At 49.4% G+C, this 18,103-nt stretch overlaps 1 protein-coding gene across 1 annotated transcript in view; it reads left to right on the top strand.

Moving 5' to 3' along the window:
* Window positions 1-18,103, top strand: part of MAGI1 (membrane associated guanylate kinase, WW and PDZ domain containing 1) — a 537,690-nt gene that overhangs the window by 482,546 nt on the left and 37,041 nt on the right. The window contains exon 14 of the mRNA XM_015558214.1: window positions 17,883-17,914. Within this exon, the coding sequence (XP_015413700.1) occupies window positions 17,883-17,914 (32 nt within the window). The remainder of the gene's footprint in view (window positions 1-17,882; window positions 17,915-18,103) is intronic.

The raw sequence follows: 18,103 nt of genomic DNA, 5'->3' as shown, positions 1-18,103 counted from the left end.
GAGTAACCTTATAACCATGGGTTTGAACTCTATATCCAGTAGTTTGCTTTCTTCCATTTATTTCATTTGTGACATGTTTCTTTGTCTCTGCATTTTGGCTGCTTCCCCGTGTTTGTTTCCATGTACTGAGTAGAGCTGCTAAGTCTCCTTGAATTGATAGAGTGGCCTTGTGTAGTAGGTGTCCTATAGGGCCCAGTGGCTCAGCCTCCCCAGTCACCTAGGTGGACACTCTTGGTGCACCGCTTTGTGGGCTGTGTGCACAGCCTTGTTGTAGATGAGCCTTGATTGCTGTTAGTGTCACTGGAAGGAATTGACCTCCAGGCAAATTGACTGCGGGAACCATCTGCGACTACAGTGGGAGAACTGCTGTGTAGGAGACACCCCTACGGAGCAGGACTGGCTTCAGTGGGGCTTTGGTGCTTACTGAATCTTCCCCTTGAGTGTGTCACTTATGAATGTGTAGAGTTGTAATCTGGTATGGTCTGACACTGACCCCTGTACACTGGCTCTTGGGTCTCCAGGGAGATGCAAAGTCAGCCACTGCCTGGGGCCACCCAGCAGGAGCTACAGAGAGATCTTCAGACCTCCTCTTTGTATCAGGTTTGGAGGTCTCTAGAAGAGGCCTAGCTGTGAAGCAAGGTAGGCTGGATTCTGTTGCCATATCTTGGGCCTTTTATTGATAGGTTTGGGGCTCCCTGACCTAGCTTCAGCTTATTTGACAGGTATTAGCCTGAGCAAGGACAGGCCATTCATATGCAAAATCCACTGCACACAGCTTGGGTGGGGTTGTAAATTGGATGAGGTGGGGTCTTAGGGAATCACCAGGGCACAGCAAACAGAAATGGTCACCAGTCAACCTTGCAACCAGGAAGGTCCCAGCACGGGAACAATGAGAGCACCTCCATCTGGAAGAAAGCTGCCCCAGAGTTCCTACTGGGATGCCAGACAGTTCAGTTTTGCCTTGTATGTGTCTGTGTCCCCCAGAGCCTCGCCCAGCACTGGAGCTCAGAGGAAGCGGGAGCTTGTAAGTTCAGTTCGTGGTGCCTTTTAAGAGGAGCAGCCGGGTCTCCAGCAGCCTCCGTGCCACTGAGTCCTGATCTACACTGGTTTTTACAGCCCATACTTCTTACTGCCTGTAGGAACTTCTTTTCCCAGATCTGGGGCCCTGGGCTGGGGGTCTGGTGTGGGGCTGGGACCCCTTTTTCCTCCGGGCAGCCTCCACAGAGGAGATCTTCCTCCCGATTAAAAAAGCAGCCCATGTGGGCGCCGGACCAGCCTGTTCCGCACCTTCGCACCTCCTACCAGTCTCGGTGTGCTTTCCTCTTTATTTCTCTAGTTGTAGGACTTCCATTCAGCCAGCTTTCCAGCGGTTCCGGATGATGGTTGTTTTATATTTCAGTTGTAATTTTGATGTGGTTTTGGGAGGCGGTGTGTAGAGTCATTTGCCTACGTTCTCCCTGTTGATTGTAGAGAAGAGGACAATGGGACCAGAGAGGTTCAGTGACTCACCCACTGATAGTTGGCAAAGTCAGAATTTGAACCCAGAACTTAGGTTTAGAGATTGAGTCCTTAACCACTGTGCCAGGCAGCCTCACACATTGAAAGGGAAGAAACTGCAGGACCTGAGCTGCGGAGCAGCAAGTCTCACACATAAAGGAGTGGATACGGTTGGAAGTCCATGGGCAGGTTGATGCCACTTAATTTTCATCCAGGTTTACTGATGTGTTACTAGTTCATGAAATCATCAACGATCCGGATGGGAAAGCAATACCTGATCTCGTCGCCTGAGCCCTCATTAGCATTAGGACATCTCGGTGTTTCCCTTCTGAAAGGATGCAGAGCGTCACAGTCAGAACCGCAGCGAGCTGCACACCAGAGCCCTCAGCCGGGTGAGCAGGTGCCACTCTCTCTGCCCTTGGTCTTGGACTGGAGAATGAATTGCAAATCGCACCGCTGACGTGTCTGACTGCCAGAACCTCTCTGATTGCAGTGCAGGGCCTCCAGAAGGGGGTTGGGGTGCTTGCAGAGTGATACCCTAACAGTTCTGTGTACGCACACCAGCAGCCTGTGTCAGCTCTCCATCACGCGCCCAGGCTCTGTGTGCCACCCAGCTCTGCCCCGGCCGCTGCCATCCGCCGCTGGGCATCTGGCCTGGCAGGGCCTTGCAGCAGGTCCCGGTGCCTCCTGCAGTTCATTCTCTGGCCAGAGTGACTTAACGTCAGTTGATCAGAAAGGCTTCCCATCATTCAGCGAGAGCGCCGAAGACTGGCGCCAGGGCCTGAGCACTGGCCCTTCCCTCGCTCTGTATTTTCCTCTCCCGGGAGCCTCGGGGCCCACAGGCATCCATCAGGCTTCTGCACCAAGGTCCTTTCTGTGAGAAGCCGGCTCTGCACCATGGAAAATAAAGCAGCACCCTCCGCCATCACTTGCTTCTCTCTCCTTCCTCCTGGCCCTTAAACTTCCTGTGATCTGGGAGCAGCAGCTTGGCCTCGGCCGTTTCTTCACCTGTACCACCTGCAACCCGTACCTGGCACGTTGTAGGTATTCAGAAAGTCATATATGTTGATCGAAAATAGGAATGAATGCCAGGCCCTTTGTTTCCACTAACACCCCCTCAAGAGCACTTTCTGAGGGGAGCACTATCATTGCAGCTGAGGAAAGGGGCAGGAGAGGACGACCCCCGAAATCACAGGGTGGAAAGGTGACTGCGGTTTGCCTGCAAAGCCTGGGCTCTGGGCGCAGGCTGCTCTCCACGGAAGGGCATCGGAGAATCACACCAGGGAATCCTGTTATCCAGCACCCAGCGCGGCCGTCCCTGGCCTCATGTGGCTGTTTAATCGAAATTAAATGCCAGGTCTTTGTCCAGTGGCCACTGGCTCGTGGCACTGAGTGCCCGTTCAGTCAGGGAACACCCCTGTCCCCCCAGGAAGGGCTGTCGCCCAGCGCTGCACTCGAGATGTCATTATTTACCCTAGAAAGGAGATGTTGAGGATCTATTGTTGCCTTCCTCCTATTTGTACTAGAGAACTAGTATAAGGGAGATACGGAATGGAAGGCAGCTTCATGGTGAACAGATTTTTTTATGCAGATAACAATGATAGGGCCTATTTATTCCTATCTTTCATGTGTACACAGCTCTGAGCTCTTTACATGTGTTAAGTAGATGTTAGGGGGTCACAGGAGTTGAGTCTCAGAAAACGTAAAAGACTTATCAAGTGTTAGCACTTGGGCATTTGCTCTGTTGCAAGGAGAGAGCTCGTCCAGTTTTAATGGGAATCATAGGGCCTTCACGAATACTGACTGACACGGCTTAGGAAGCTTAATGTAGATGATTGTATTATGTAAAATATCTTTAATCCAAAAAGGGGTAGAAACTTTAAAACACAAGGAAAATTCGCCTTAAATTCTTATATAAAATCATGTAGAATTTGTCACCTGAGCTTCAGCAACGTGAAAAGACGTTGAAGTCTTGTTGGTGTAGGAATCTGATTCGGTTTCTCAGACTGATTGGTCTTCCTGCTTGCCTGTTTACTAACACCTCAGTTTTCTAGTAATTTCAGAAGTCGAGTCCTACAGTCAGAGCCACTGCTGCCTAATACCTTCCCAGCTATTAAAAGTTGTTCAGCCCTGGCTGGGTGGCTCAGTTGGTTGGAGCATCGTCTCATACACCACAAGGTTGCGGGTTCAATTCCCAGTCAAAGCATGTATGGAGGTTGCAGGTTCAATCCCTGGTCGGGGTGCATACAGGAGGCAGCTGATCGATGTTTCTCTCCCTTCTTCTCTCTCAAAATCAATAAAAACATATCCTTGGGTGAGGATTAAAAGATAAATAAAGTTAAGAAAAAGGTTGTTCGCGTTAAATTTGCAAACTTCCTAGCACTTTGCGGTGCTGACCAAGGCAGTCACCATTGCTAACAAGGCGCCTTCTGGCCTTGACCACTAATGCAGTTTTAAGCTGCTATTTTTATTTACTTCATGGTTTAAAGTGATCCAGGGTTTTATTTGAGAATTTTTTATAGAATGTTAGGTCATGTTTATATTTATATTTGAGGTGACTTAAAGCAAGAGATGAGACAAATATGGGGTGTCCCCCCAAAATGCATACACACTCTTTGAATAATTATAAAGCCAATGTTTATTAAAGTACATTTCATTTTCAAAATTGAGTTGTCAGCTATTAAATTGTGTATACTATACATTTTGGGGACACCAAAATGTCTCTATTTTGGGTCTGTCTTTACCCTATAACACATAAAACCCCCTCGCTTTCAGCATTTAAGGAACTCGGGTTTTGATCTCATAGTGTCTTAACTGAAGACAGCAGTGTGGACGCATGGAGAGACGCGAGGATTTGCTGTGGACCGTTTCCTAGGAGTTTCTTTTGACCTCAAAATTCCAGCAACTGGCATTTTTGGTTTCATTTAAACCTTTTTTAACAGAAGAAACAAGGTATCTTTAGACGTTTTGTGAGTTTATTTTCTACCTTTACTTTGGTTCCCTATAAAGTTTATTGTGTGGCTGTCCCTCCTGCAGATGGTGTCTCCCGTGTGAAGAGTCTGCCTGGCCCGTGGGGCAGCACCTCCCGCGCTGAGACTGTGGCACCTTGTTCATTGAGTTTCTCTTTCTTGCCGGAGGTTTCTTCCTAGCCTCTACGCTGAATATTTCTCAGTTCTGAACATTTTAAAAACTGTTATCCGAGGCAGAGTTTACTTAATCCATTTAGCATTTTCCCACCTTCCTTCATTGGCCTCAAATGCATCACACGTGCTGTACCGCCGGCTGGAGGGCAGTTTTTGCCACGGTTCTTACTGAAGCTCTTTGCATTGCCTCCTGCAGAGTTTTAAGAAGTCCCCCCACCCTTACCACACCTGGTATTCCCCCTCTTGTGTTCCTGCGCGGACATTAACCGTGCCCCCTATTTCTGAACATACTCTTTTTTGGTTCAGAAATCTTGCTGGTAGAATCTTAAGGTCTGAAAATAGCGCTGGGTCCTTAAGAGTGTTGTTTCCATTGGCAACGTGCAGCATGCCTTTTTTCGGAGGGGGGGGGGGGGCGGGGGGCCAACTTGTTACCTGTGTTTATTTCATACTCCTGTTTCTTTTTATGTTTCTAATGTTCTCAACTTTTTTTTCTCACCATTTGCAGTAAACACTAGCCACTCTTTCATTCAACAAACGTCAGCGCCGTGTTAATCTCCCATTATAGGTGAATGGCATGCAAGGGAAGTGAACAGCTGTAAAAATACAGTGTGACTGATCACACCCTCCACATTTTTTCGTGCTTAATTCTTTTTCTAGAAATCTCACCTGGTAGATTACCTTTGCCATGATAAATTCTAATATACTCATTTTGTAATTTTAACATCTGAGGCATGCTATCAGCGTAGCAGTCCTCGTGGCTAGGAGCCTGGCCAATGATAAGACTGTAATGGGTGGATCCCCTCTGTCCCTGTTGCTGGCTATCAGCTCACTTCACTCAGCAACCTGCTATCTATTAGACTTATTTTGGCAGTGGCTGTGGTCAGGGGGCTTGTCATGATGTACCCATCTAAAAAGCTGTATTTAAAAATACTTTCTTAGAGTTGCATAAACACTTACCCGTTTGTTGTTGTTTTATCATCTTTGGGAGATAGTTGGAATTAGGTCTGTGCCTCCGAAGATATTTATGTTGATTCTAAATTTTAAAATGTTCTCCATGGTTACTTTTGCCATAGATACCATTCACCAACGTGGGAAATGATCACATTAAAATAATAGCACTGCCCGTGAATTAATGGGACTGTGTGTGTGTGTAGTTTGTCCCTGCAAAGCAACTGTCACTTGACTTTGGTGATTGGAGGAGGAGGAGGCAGCTGTTTTTATCAGTGTCCCACACGGGGCACTGTGACATCATGGACTGGTGTTCTCTGCTGGGGGCTGTCTGCATCACGGGACGTTTAGCAGCCTCCTGGCCTCCCCCCGCTCGATGCCGGTGACACCCTGCCCTGCTCCCTGGCTTCAGACGAGGCAGATGTCCCCTGAAGGGCAGCTTCGACTGTGATTGAGAACCGCTGCTTTAACCCCTTTGACACCCATCTGCTTTGCTGATTGAAAATGCTTTGTTCTAGCCCTGGCTGGTGTGTCTCAGTGGGTTGGGCATCACCCCGGGCACGGAAGGATTGCAGGCTCGGTCCCCAGTGCGGGGCGAGACAGCTGGTGGATGTTGCACTGTCTCTCACTTCTCCCTTCCTCTCTCATTCAAAATCAGTACAGTTCTTTTTTTAAAAAGAAGATGCTTGTTCTGTTTTTTTGTAGGTTTAAATGAAGTCAGTTTGTGGATTATTGTTTGTAGAACTTGGATGGAAGAAATTTCACGTGAGAATTTCCCCATTTCCTCTCAGTCATCGCCTCTGCCTCTGCTCAGGGGTGGAAGTAGCACTGGCCAGTTGTCGCCGTCTCCCTTCCCACCCGCTCCCTGCCACCAGCGAGCAGTGCAGGCCGCTCACTCTGGCAGTGCCCCTGAGCCTGTGCGCTGTCAGTCCGGAACGTGGGGGGGCTGTGTCCTCCTGGCGCTGCAGGGAGCCCGTCCCGAGGGAGGCCTCCGTGTCCTGCCTGAGTGGAGGAGGCTCAGAGGAAGGCGGAGCGGGACCCCCAGGCTCCTGCTGTTTCCGTGTGATTGTCTGGACTCCAGAAAGACAAGGGGACGTGAGAGGGCCCAGGTCGCTGGAGATGTGTTCCTCGGGTCTGTGATGGCATGGCTTCGGGTAGACAGTGAAACGGGGAAAATCAGTGCAGAATGGGTTTTGGGGGAAGTGGGGTTTTCCGGGGTGAAGAGGCTCCTGTATAGGTGATGCCCTTCCTGTCCTCGTTCTGCTGAAACAGGCTCTTCCTCATGGAGAGGGGGGTTGATATTCGCCCCCTCCCCCTATTTAATGTTCCTAGTTTGTGAAATAATGAATTAGCAGATTGTGACCAGTTGTTTAAATCTGTTTTTACAAAAATGTACTGATCTGTGAAATCTGGAATCTAGGAGGTTGTGAAAACAGGGTGGGAGGCGGGTGTGTGGGAGTGACATGGGAGTGGGGCTGGGATCCAGGCAGGGGGAGGCAATGGCACCTCCACCCTTTGCCTGACCATCGCTTCCACCACCCGGTCAGTTAGGGAGAAGCTGAGCTTGGGGTCAGGTCCAGGGCTCGATCTCATCGCTCTCCTCTGACATAATGTGACCTGTCTGGGTCAGACTCTGCCGTGATTTCTTTGGTCCGAGTGTAAAATTCCAAAGCAAGAGGAAACTGGGTGAGCTGTGCACATTCACTGTGCACTGGGTACCCCAGAATATCCACAGCTGACTTCTTACATATACAAAGCAGCCTCAAAACTTGATGAGAGTTTTTAAAAAAATACATCTCCAGTGTATTGTTTCCATTGATACCCCGCGTACCTTGACTCTACGCTTGATTAGAGCCTCAGTTGCCTAGAAAAGCCAGCAGGGAACAGCCCAAACCAGGAGAGGAAGCGAGAGGACCCTGGCCCTCCGTCTCCACTGTGAGGAACTTGCTGAGTGTCTTCCTCGCTGTACATGCTCGCGGGGGGAGCAGGCATTTCATTGCCAGTGTGAGTTCCTGTTACTCACCCTTCCCGCCCGAATGCCAGGGGCTCCTTTAAGTGCCTGTGATACATCTTATTCCCGGATAAAAAATGTCATTAAATAGCCTTGCCGTTTGGAATTTCCCCTGCACCTTAAATGTGCTTGACCTATAAAGTTCTTTTTAATTGAGATTCACCCCGAGTGGGACAATGTGTGCTGGGGTATGTGTGAGTGAAATTGATTCCCATATTCTGCCTTGAAGCAAATCCAATTGGCAGGATGAGTATTGACTCGGTGAGACCTGGAATCTAATATGGGACGGAGCATAGCGTCTGCTGCTTCCCAGCGCTGTCCGGCAGCCATTCATTAGGAACCGACAGTCAGGAAAAGCTGTCCCCTCTGTGCCGCGCATCGGCCCGTAGGCCAGGGCAGATACTGTTTCAGCAAGAGGTGTTTCAAGCCATTTAATATCTCCGTGGGAGATGAATGGGGCTGCTCATCACATGTCCTTTTCTCTGAGGGAAAACCTGAGCCTTCAGTAAATGGCTCTTTAGGCCTGGCTGGCAGACACGGAACAGTGCGGCGCTGCAGGCGCCCACGTCGGTCGCCTGGCCTTTGTTAGCGTGGCCAGGGCTTTCTAAGGCCCATGCGCCTTCCTAAGTGTAAGAGGTTGGAACACAGTTTTATACGGTGCCAGGGCTGGCTTCGGTCACAGCTAAGCAGTTTGGTAATAAAGTTCATTGAAATGGCTAAATGACAGACACCGTTATGGAGAGAACAGGAAAATGACCCTCCGATTTTGCAAAAGCGCATTGCAACAGGAAGGTGACTGTCACGCCGAAGAGGTGGTGAAAACTGCTCCAGTGTCATGGGTTTGGCTGGAGAACAGGATCTGAAATATTCTTTCCTCAGGCTTGCTTTTGGGGGACGGGTGAAGCTTTTAGCTCTGTTTGGCCATAAAAGTGCTTTTCTAAGGAAGGACATGAAGGTGCCCTTCACCGGAGCACTATCGACCCCCGGGAACGTACCCGTCTGTGGGTCTCAGAGCTGTGGGGTTGGATTTCTTTGTGAGCCTTAGTTACCTCTGGGCGTGAGCCAGGGCTGTGACGGGAGTTTAGAACACAAGGTGGCACAGCGGCACCTTCTCTCCGCGGAGGAGCTCGTGAGAGGAGCCAAGCTGGCAGCTCCCCAGTAAATCAAGGAGCAGCGAGGGTCAGGAGCTGTGAGTGGTCACAGCAGCGGTTCACTTCATAAGCTCAGCACATTCACACATTTATTCAAAAGGTGCTACTGAACTGGGGACTAGAGGCTGGTCGAGGGCTGGGGACTAGCCCTGGAATGAGAGACCAGGTCCCTGAGATAGGCAATAAACAAGTAAATAGTAACAATCACCAACATAGACAATAATTTTAGCGTGTCATCAGATGGATGAAAACTGAGAAAGGGGGCTGTGTGAGTAAAGAGTGACCAGCAGGGTCACTTCACACCTGCTGGTGCCTGTACCCCTGGATGGTTTCTCTGAAGAGACATTTGAGGAGAACCCTGCATGGGAGACACTACCCACTCACCCATCTGCAGGCGCAGTGTCCCGGGGAATGAAGGGCATTGGCCCGGAAGTGGAGGCTGCCAGCCCGGCTGGAGCACATGGGCAAGGAGGGAGGAGTGGGAAATGAGATGAAAGAGGTGGGCAGAGTTAGATCACGGCGGCTTTGTGGGGCGGGAAAGAGGTTGCGGTTCACCGAAACGGTGTTCCAAAGCCGCAGGGACATGTAACCGGGAGACCCTCTAATCTGATTTGTGCTGTAAAGGCTGCCTCTGGCCTCCATGTGGGTAATGCACTGAGGGTGGAGAATAAGGCGGAGAGAACAGTTTCAGACTCTTGCGCTTGCTTAGGAAAGCAAAGTCAGTGGCAGTGAAGATGGACAGAGTGGATGGATTCAGGGTACGTTTCTGAGACCTTGGCTGTGGGAGATTAAGAAGCTGGAGAAGGGCTTCTATTCCAGCTTTGGGGTCCTATAAGGATCAGCTTTGGGATGCTCGTTCTTGGTCCTGTGCCTCACTTGCATCTCTAAAAATAAGCAGGCAGGCTGAGAATCGGCCTAACAGGCAGTGATGCTGACGTAAAGGATCCTGAATGGTGTTTTGTCTTAACCTAGAAACGTCTCAGCCTCAATTTCAGTGATGGGTTTTCCTTCGGGGCCAATGCCCTTAAAATAGGGGCTCACACGGCATCCTGTTTCACCAACCCAAACAGGAATACTTAGGGGTGTTTCTTTCAGTGACCTGTGTTGAGCTGTTTGCCATTCACCTCCCCCACCCGCCCACAACCCAGGCAGCTGAAAGTTAAACTTTCCATTTTAAAGGAACTGCCTTGGAGCCTCCAGGCTGCAGGTCATCCTTCCTCCCCCAGGGAGACCTCAGTGAACTGCTGAGAAGAGGAGTGGGTAGCAGGGCCAACCCTAAGCACTGGCACACGAAAAGCAACTCAGAGTGATTTAAAATACAGATGGTGGGACCGTCAAGCTGTCCGTCTGGCAGCTGGGAGTCTTTCTCAGAAGTGAAGCATATCGAGACGGAGGTGAGACCCTGCGCCTTAACAGCCTCGTCGTGAGTGATTTCTGCCCACACAGCGCTAGAGAGCTTTCCTGGAGCCGCTGCGAAGCCGGCCCAACTCCGCCCCGAAAAGGTAGATCTTGGGGCGAACATCCCCTGGAGAAGGGAGATTGGCCTCCTGTAGGTACATCTTGACGAATGAGTGGTCTTTGCAGGTTGACGGTTCTCTTCCTTCCCCTTCTGGAGAGAAGATGCCACAACTCACTCCTGTCACTCCATCTTGTCCCTCCCCCGGCTTTTAAAATGATCCTGTTATCGCAGAGCGATAGAATACATTTACAGGCTAGATAAAGGCCTTATCCACTTCTGGAAGAACCTCACACAGATTGGGGACCAGCCACCCTGCTAGTCCCTAGCTTTAAAGTCTCGCTTCATTGCCCCCAAATGTGATGCCCGTCTTGTTATATTGGAGCCTCTGCAGCCTTGAGCCGTCGGCGATCCGGGGCTGCTGCTCGGAGTAACGTACCAGCGACATGAGAACTTGCCTGACTATGCACAGAGTGCCATGCTCGCTGTAGAAAGGGAGCTCTCCCTAAATTCACATCACCATTATGGGTTCAATTACAGGTTGATGTCCATGTAGTCTGTGAAGCTGTATGAAAAATTGGCTATGAGTACACTTGGCCTATACAAACACCATTGTTTTAATTCCCTTTTAGAGGGTTATGATCCAAAGCAGATTAAGCCCCTTTGAAGGATATTGTACAGTTCAGTGTTTAAAAGCCCAGGTCTGGCTTTAGACCAAGTCTTCTCTTAGCTGCTCACCTGACCAGGTGATCAGACCGTGCTATGTAACCATCCGTGCCTCAATGTTCTCATCTGTAAAATGGGGATGATATTAATACTTAACTCAAACAGCAGTCGTGAAGTATATGTGTGTGTGTCAAAGCTTGTACTCAGCCCTTACTTTTGAAGACCTTTTTTAAAAAAAGAAAAGAAAGTAAAGAAATGATAGAGAAGCCAAGTTTTCAACCCCTCAAGGTTTACTTTACATGTTTTTGAGAGTCAACAACAATAGGACTGTCTGTGTTATCTCAATGACACCTTTGCACTTTAGGCCATTTATCTCTCAGGAATTGCATGATGACAGCTCATCCATCTCGCAGAGGGTTCTGAGCAGCACAAGTGTTAATGACTTCAGGTCTCTCCTCACCTGTGCCAGTTCAAGGCGTATGACTTTGAGGTGAAAGGCTCTGTAAACCATTAGCAATCACCAGCTTCGCCAGCCATTTATTTCTCTTCGGGACATATTTATGAGGCTATCGGTGCTGTGTAATTGAAGCAGACCTCTCCGTAGCTGTAAAACGGCACAACTATATTCTTAATCTTCCTAACAAAATGCCAACTGACACAGCATTGGGAGCTACTTATTCCAGACATGTGAAGCCCAACCATCTCTCTGAATTATGACGGCCGTAATATATCATAATGACCATTACAAGATCCCCAAGGGAAAGAATGTTTTCATCTTTTTGGAGACACTGGGTCTGATGCGTCTGCTCTTGGCAGCTGGTATCATATTTACATTGAAAAATTGTACCACAGGGTTGATGATGATATTTGGCCAGAGGAAGGAGAGAAAAAATAAAATATGTTTAAACTAGAACCATTTTTTCATTTGGTTTTATGAATTCAATTTTGTGATAGTGTTTGTAAGGTCCTTCAGTGAAAATGAACTTGTGTTTAAACTTGGCCTTGAGCTTATGCTGGCACACTGATTTAGCTTTAATTAAAAAAAATAATAATAAAACAAACTGAAAAAGCATCATCACCATGATGCAATCAGGCATCAATCACTGCCCGTGGCTGCCGGCCCGGCCATGACTCAGTGCTGGCCCTCGCTCAGGGTCCAGCTCCTCCCTCTGCCCCTTCTTCACGCTGGATGAGCTTCCCTTCGCCCCGCTCCCAGGAGCAAAGTGCCCCCTTCTGTGGCACTTAACACGGACCACACTGAGTCATCACTTACGTCGCTTCTTTCTCCTTTAAAAGGATAGACTGAGCGTGTCCGGGCCAGGGCCGTGTCCGCTCGCCTTTCTCTCCTCAGTGATGCTTCACCCGGCCTAGGGCAGAGCTCAGCACATCTGTGCGGACGAATTGTCACGGGGTTAGTGCCTTCTCGGGATTCTGGTCTTCGCTCCCATGTGTCTCTGGCTCTGCCTCCTGCACAGCCTGTTCCCTGCCCCCTTCATTTCCTCACTCGCTGCCCCCTGAAGTTACTGGCTGAGTTGTGCTCTGTCCCCACAGAAGGTGAGCACTGTGAGAGCAGGCTCTCGTAGGTCTCGTTCATTGCTTTATTTCGTGCCAACTCCTGGCACACGGAAGGCACTTAGCAGTGTGCTTTGACAGGGAGTGAATTTCCCCCATTTCCCTTCTTGCCCTCGGTGGGAAAAGTTAGGACCGATTGTACCTGCCTTTTCCAGGTTTCTGGACTGTCCTTAGCATTTGATGGTAAGGTCGGGGCAGCTTACATTTATTTCATGGTTTATCTATTATGTATGGAACAAACAAAACAGATAACTAGTTGGCAGAGGATGGTGCAGATGGCTTTCTTAGAAGGGTTACCGGTCAGGTCATTAATATTAATTGGTTAGAGCCACTGGTTTGTAGTCAAGTAGCCATCAATTCTGCATTTCTGGGGAAATCATAGATCTTCTCACTCTATTTTTCCTGCACCCCCTCCACAGCTCTGTCTCATTGAATTCTTAGTATTTTGCTCTGTCATCATACTACCCCTCCTTTCCAGTAAAAAGCATTACCTAGAAGGTCATTATGTTTTCCTGCAGTAGCATTTTTGCTGATGAATATTAGTGTTCTGGTGTGCTCTTTTTAAAAAATACGTTTTTATTGATTTTTAGAGAAAAAGGAAGGGAGAGGGATGGAGAAATAGAAACATCCATGAGATGAGAGAAAATCATCATCAGTCGGCTGCCTCCTGCATGCCCCCTACTGGGGATCGAGCCCTCAACCTGGGCACGTGCCCTGACCAGGAATCAAACCATGACCTTCTGGTTCCTAGGTTGACTCTCAAACGCTGAGCCACACCGAGCTCTGGTATATTCTTTTTTAAAAATATATATATTTTTATTGATTTCAGAGAGGAAAAGAAAGAGAGAGAAAGAGAGAGAGAGAGACAGGCAGACAGACAGACAGACATACATCAATGATGAAAGACAATCATTGATCTGCTGCCTCCTGCACACCCTCTACTGGGGCTCATTCCAAGAACGAGGGAGGAGAAGCAAACAATGAAACTTACCTTTCTGCTCGGTCCTTCTCACTTCCCTTCTACTTGCAGGTACAGTGCTTTAGTCGTGCCGCCCTTACTGGAGGCACACACTTAGGCGGTGTGAATCTCCTCCTAGGAATTGCATCTAATGCCATGGCGATGTGCTTGGACAGGGACGATTTAACCTGAGGGTCCTAGGACCCAACAGAATGGGTTTCCCAAGGCTGGTCAAGGTTTCAGAGACGGCTTGAAATTATATGCAAAATTGTGTGCCTCTGAGCAGCTTTTCCTGTTGTAGAAAATAATGAAACTGGTAATGAAGCCATCCTTGATGCCATGAGTCCAAGAACCAACTGGATGTTTTGGTGTTTACCTTCTAGCCTTTGTTTCCAAAATACATATATATTCTGTTATATTTTTACTTTTTTATATAAATTGTGTTACTGCCATTATAAAATTTCACCAAGAATAACATTTGCCATTTAGTTATATGAGCACATGTTCAATAGCATAGTTTATGGCCTTGACATTTAAAAGGAACGAGATTCCTCCTCCTCATGTTAATTGGTCAGATCCCATCGCTGGCAGAGAATTTGCCATTTGTTCCTCCAAAGGGACGCCTTTCTCATGGGGGGGGCTCCGTTCCCAGGCTTTCTCACTTCCGTGGCTCGCACTTAGACTCACTGTGAACGCACACTTCCCAGTAAAAGTTTCCTGGGATCCCTTTGAAGCCGCATTTGCCGCCTTCTAGGCTCTCAGAGCCGCAGGTGGTGCAGCCTGGAGCCCTTTCTTCTGCCTGCTCTCCACACCCTCCCTCTCCCCGCCCGGAGGGAGCAGATGCGCCCAGTAAGACCAGGGCTGTTCCTCCTCACACCTCCTCTGGAATATGTGGTTTATACAACACAGGCTTCCCCCTGGGAACACGAGTGCGCGTCTGTCCTCAGGGAACCACCTCCCTGTGACGTGTGGGCTGTGCCGCTCCCGTCCCAGCCGGGATGGGACAGCCTGCGGTCCCTCCAGCCAGACCAGAGCCACGTCCTGAGATGCCTCGGTCTTGGAGGACTCTGCCGAACGGTAACCGATTTTGAGTGTTTGCCACTAGGTCTCCCAGCTGCTTCAATCCATCTGAATAGTTTGGGCTAAAATAAATGGTAGCTTGTACCAGGAGCTTTGCTCCAGCATTCATTAGGTTTTAAGATTTAATGATATAAGGACCTGAAACAAATCATTGTTGTTGCTTTAAAGCTGTTGAGTGGAATCTCTTGGTTTTTGACTTTAAGTGCTGATCTGTGCTCCTGTAAAAGGAGTGGCTTTTAAATGAGGGTTTTCAACAACTAGCTAGCAAACAGGAACAAATGCCTCTTTAAATAAGTTTGTTGTTGTAAAATACAGCTGTGTCAATGGAGCTGGGCCATTGGACTGTTCCTGGACTGTTCCCTGGACTGACTGTCCCCTGGACTGACTGTTCCCTGGACTGTTCCCTGGACTGACTATTCCCTGGACTGACTGTCCCCTGGTCCGTTCCCCCCCTGTTCTGTTCCCTGGACTGTTCCCTGGACTGACTATTCCCTGGACTGACTGTCCCCTGGTCCGTTCCCTGAACTGCTCCCTGGACTGACTATTCCCTGGACTGACTGTCCCCTGGTCCATTCCCTGAACTGCTCCCTGGACTGATGGCCTCCTCAGGGGAGACAGGCCCTCACCATCACCCGTTTAGGCCTCAGACTGGTTGGTTTCGTGCAGTTAATGGGAGGGCCATTAATTAATGTGTCATTATCTCAGCAAGATGTGAGTATGTGTTCCTGGTAAAGAATTCTAGATTAAGGCTACATCTGCCTCACTAGTCCCCGGAACCCTGCCCTTCCTTGTCCCACAGAGTGTCCCTGCTGCCAGTGTGGTGGGGAGGCCGTGGCCCCTGTGCCTGTGCCTGTGTGTGAGTGGGTCAGCACTGACCTGCTCCCCCCCCCCCCCCCGCCGCCAGCTGAAGCCGGCTGTCCTCGCTCCCCGTAGTGTTTTGGAACCATCCATGGGACTGCCCTCAGAGGTGGCACGCGTCCTCTGACCTCGCTGACCGCTGTACAGTCGGCTGGCCCACGCTTCTCTGGAGCGTCCGCTGCTCCCAGGTTCCCTTCGTCCTGGCCGCGAGCGCCCTGTGCAGCCCCTGACCGTGCGGGTTTCTCTGTGAGGGAGATGGACGTGCCCTCTGTTTATGTGCAGATTTAGAGGCAGGACATGCAGGGTAGCCGTCGACAGGAGCGATGGCAGAGTGAGGGTTGAGGCCATGTGCCCGGGCTCCTCTGACCCGGCTGGAGATGTTTCATACATTTCTGGTAGAGTCATGGGGACCCCGGGTAAGGCCCAGTCTAGTTAACTGTGGTGAAACCTACTCAGTCCAGTTATCTGAGAAGGTTAGCCTGAATTAGGGGAAAATCTGAACTTTAACAGTAATGGTAGGTAATTGTGAAGTATACACAGTGATCCACACTGATATAACGATAAAATTCATTAAGGGAATCATATTAATGAATAAATAAAAGCACCTAATGATTATTTTTAAGAATAATGACAAACCTAAATCGCCCAACGTTATTCTCATCCATAGGTAAGATATTTCCCCTACAATATTTTTTCTACTTTAACATGCTAGGCAAGTGATTTTTGCCTTGTTAAAGTAAGATAAGCAGAACCACTTCCTTCCTGAATGGTGTCAAGTAGCAAAGGCAGAGGAAAAGGGAGGACATTTGAGGGCCACCCCTTACCAAGTACCAGGCTTTTAAACCTTTGGTCCAGTTAATGACCGTGGCTATCTTGTGAGGTGAGTCTCAGCTCCATTTCATAGATTGAGAAACTCGGGGCTCCAAAGTGGCTCCCTGCAAGTTTCCTCTCTGATTCCCCCTGACTCTGAACAGGAGCACCCTTCAGAATGTAGTTTCCTTAGACGTGGCCCTCAGACCCCTGCATCAGAATCTTCTGGAATATTTGTTCACATGCAGGTTCCTGGGCCCCTGCCAGGCAGGGCCTGGGGATCTGGCATTTTTAACAAGTGGCCCGGTGCTCCTTAGCACCCTGGAGTCTGAGAGCCACTCTACGCGACTGCGGTGACCCCATTTTGGTGATGTGATGAGCCCTGCCACAGAGCGCCTCGGGCCTGAGGACAGGGTCCTCTCAGCCCTGACTGCAGGGGACGTCCGGCCCTCCCAGGGGGGCCTCTCCTGCTCACCCCTTCCAAGGCCCTGTGTCACCTGCACCGAGCCTAGCACGGCTCCTGGTTTGACAGGTCACTTCCAAGGGAGTAGAAATCCTCACAGTACATGGGGATCATTTTCTCTAAAATGTTGGTATTTCCAAGGCAGAATCATCAGATCAAAGTGTGCCTTGGTGTCTAATACAGATGGAATCTGCATTTTATATTCGACCCCTTGCTAAAACCAGAAAAAAAAAATTTAAAAAGAGAGAGGGCAGCTTGCAGAAATGATTACCTTGGAAACACTGTTAGATGCTTGCTTCACTCTTGCTTCCCAGCCCTCCTTTGCTGCGCTCCCCTGGGGCACATTCCCATGCGCCCCCTACCCCTCTGCCTCTAGAGGTGAGGAGATGAAGGTGCCCTCCTCCCAGCTGTCTCACCCCCACGGAGAACAGGGCGGGGAAGAGCCAACAGGCCCCCTGACCGGCTTCGTTCCTCTGCTTTCCTCTCTCTCCATGATTCTCTCTCCCTCAGCTCTGTGATCCTTCTCTCATTCCCCAGCGACATGCCTCCCTAAGGGACTAGTCCCCACTGAGTCCCTTCCCGCAGGCTGAATAGGAGTTTGCTGGGATGACTGACACATGCAGGGGTGTGTCCACGATCCGTAGGGGGTCCCAGACCAACTTGCATTTGTGCTCTGTGCTGGCACAGAGCATCCGTCTTTGTTTTGGTGTTGTGCTCATCAAATAAAGAAGGCATTCCTCTCCTGGCAGACAGAGACAAAACAGAAAGAAAGAAAGGAAAGACGACCCCCCCCCAAAAAAAAAAAAGAAAATTAAATTTTAACCATATACTCCACTGAAATTCAATATATACCCTATCCTCTGACCTGATTGGTCCGCTTCAATTGACAAGTGGATCGGGTAGGAAGGAAATATCCTGGACTTAATTGTAAGTTAAGTCTGTCTTAATCCAGAAGAGCATTTGAGATTCTGTCCAAGTGTTCAATTTCCCGGCCGCGGAGGTCTGTGAATTTCTTTTCCCAGCCTCCAGGCTGCTGCAGTACAAGTCAGCATAGCTAATGCAGATAGATCTCCTGCCCCGGCTTCCTCCTCCCTCTGCTTTGATTCGATATGAACAGCCTGGTACCTCCGAAGCTGGGGAGAAATCTGACATAACTCTGCAGATGGCTAGGTGGCCGTGAAGCGCCTGGGGATTGTTCTTTAAGGAAAAGGTAACGTTTATGTGCTAACGATTTCTTCCCCCCTCCCCTCCTTGTTGCATTTTTTCCAGGGCTGCCGGTTCCCAAGAAGAGCCCCAAGTCGGTAAGGACTTGCCAGTTACTTGGTGATTATTTGGGGGGGCGGGGGCCGAGGGTGGGTGGTGGGAGGGGATGCTGTCGGGCTTGACTTCACTAAATGTGCTTTGGCGTGGATGGGGGACCGGAGCCCGGCTCCGCATCTGAAGTTCTGGGGATCTGTTTGGTATAGAAGGTATGTGGGTTTGTCTTTAAC

This window comes from Myotis davidii, unplaced genomic scaffold, assembly GCF_000327345.1.
Source record: "Myotis davidii unplaced genomic scaffold, ASM32734v1 scaffold189, whole genome shotgun sequence".
Classification (NCBI taxonomy): Eukaryota; Metazoa; Chordata; class Mammalia; order Chiroptera; family Vespertilionidae; genus Myotis; species Myotis davidii.
The sequence above is the reverse complement of the archived record's forward strand: the minus strand, read 5'-3'. Positions and strand labels throughout refer to the sequence as shown.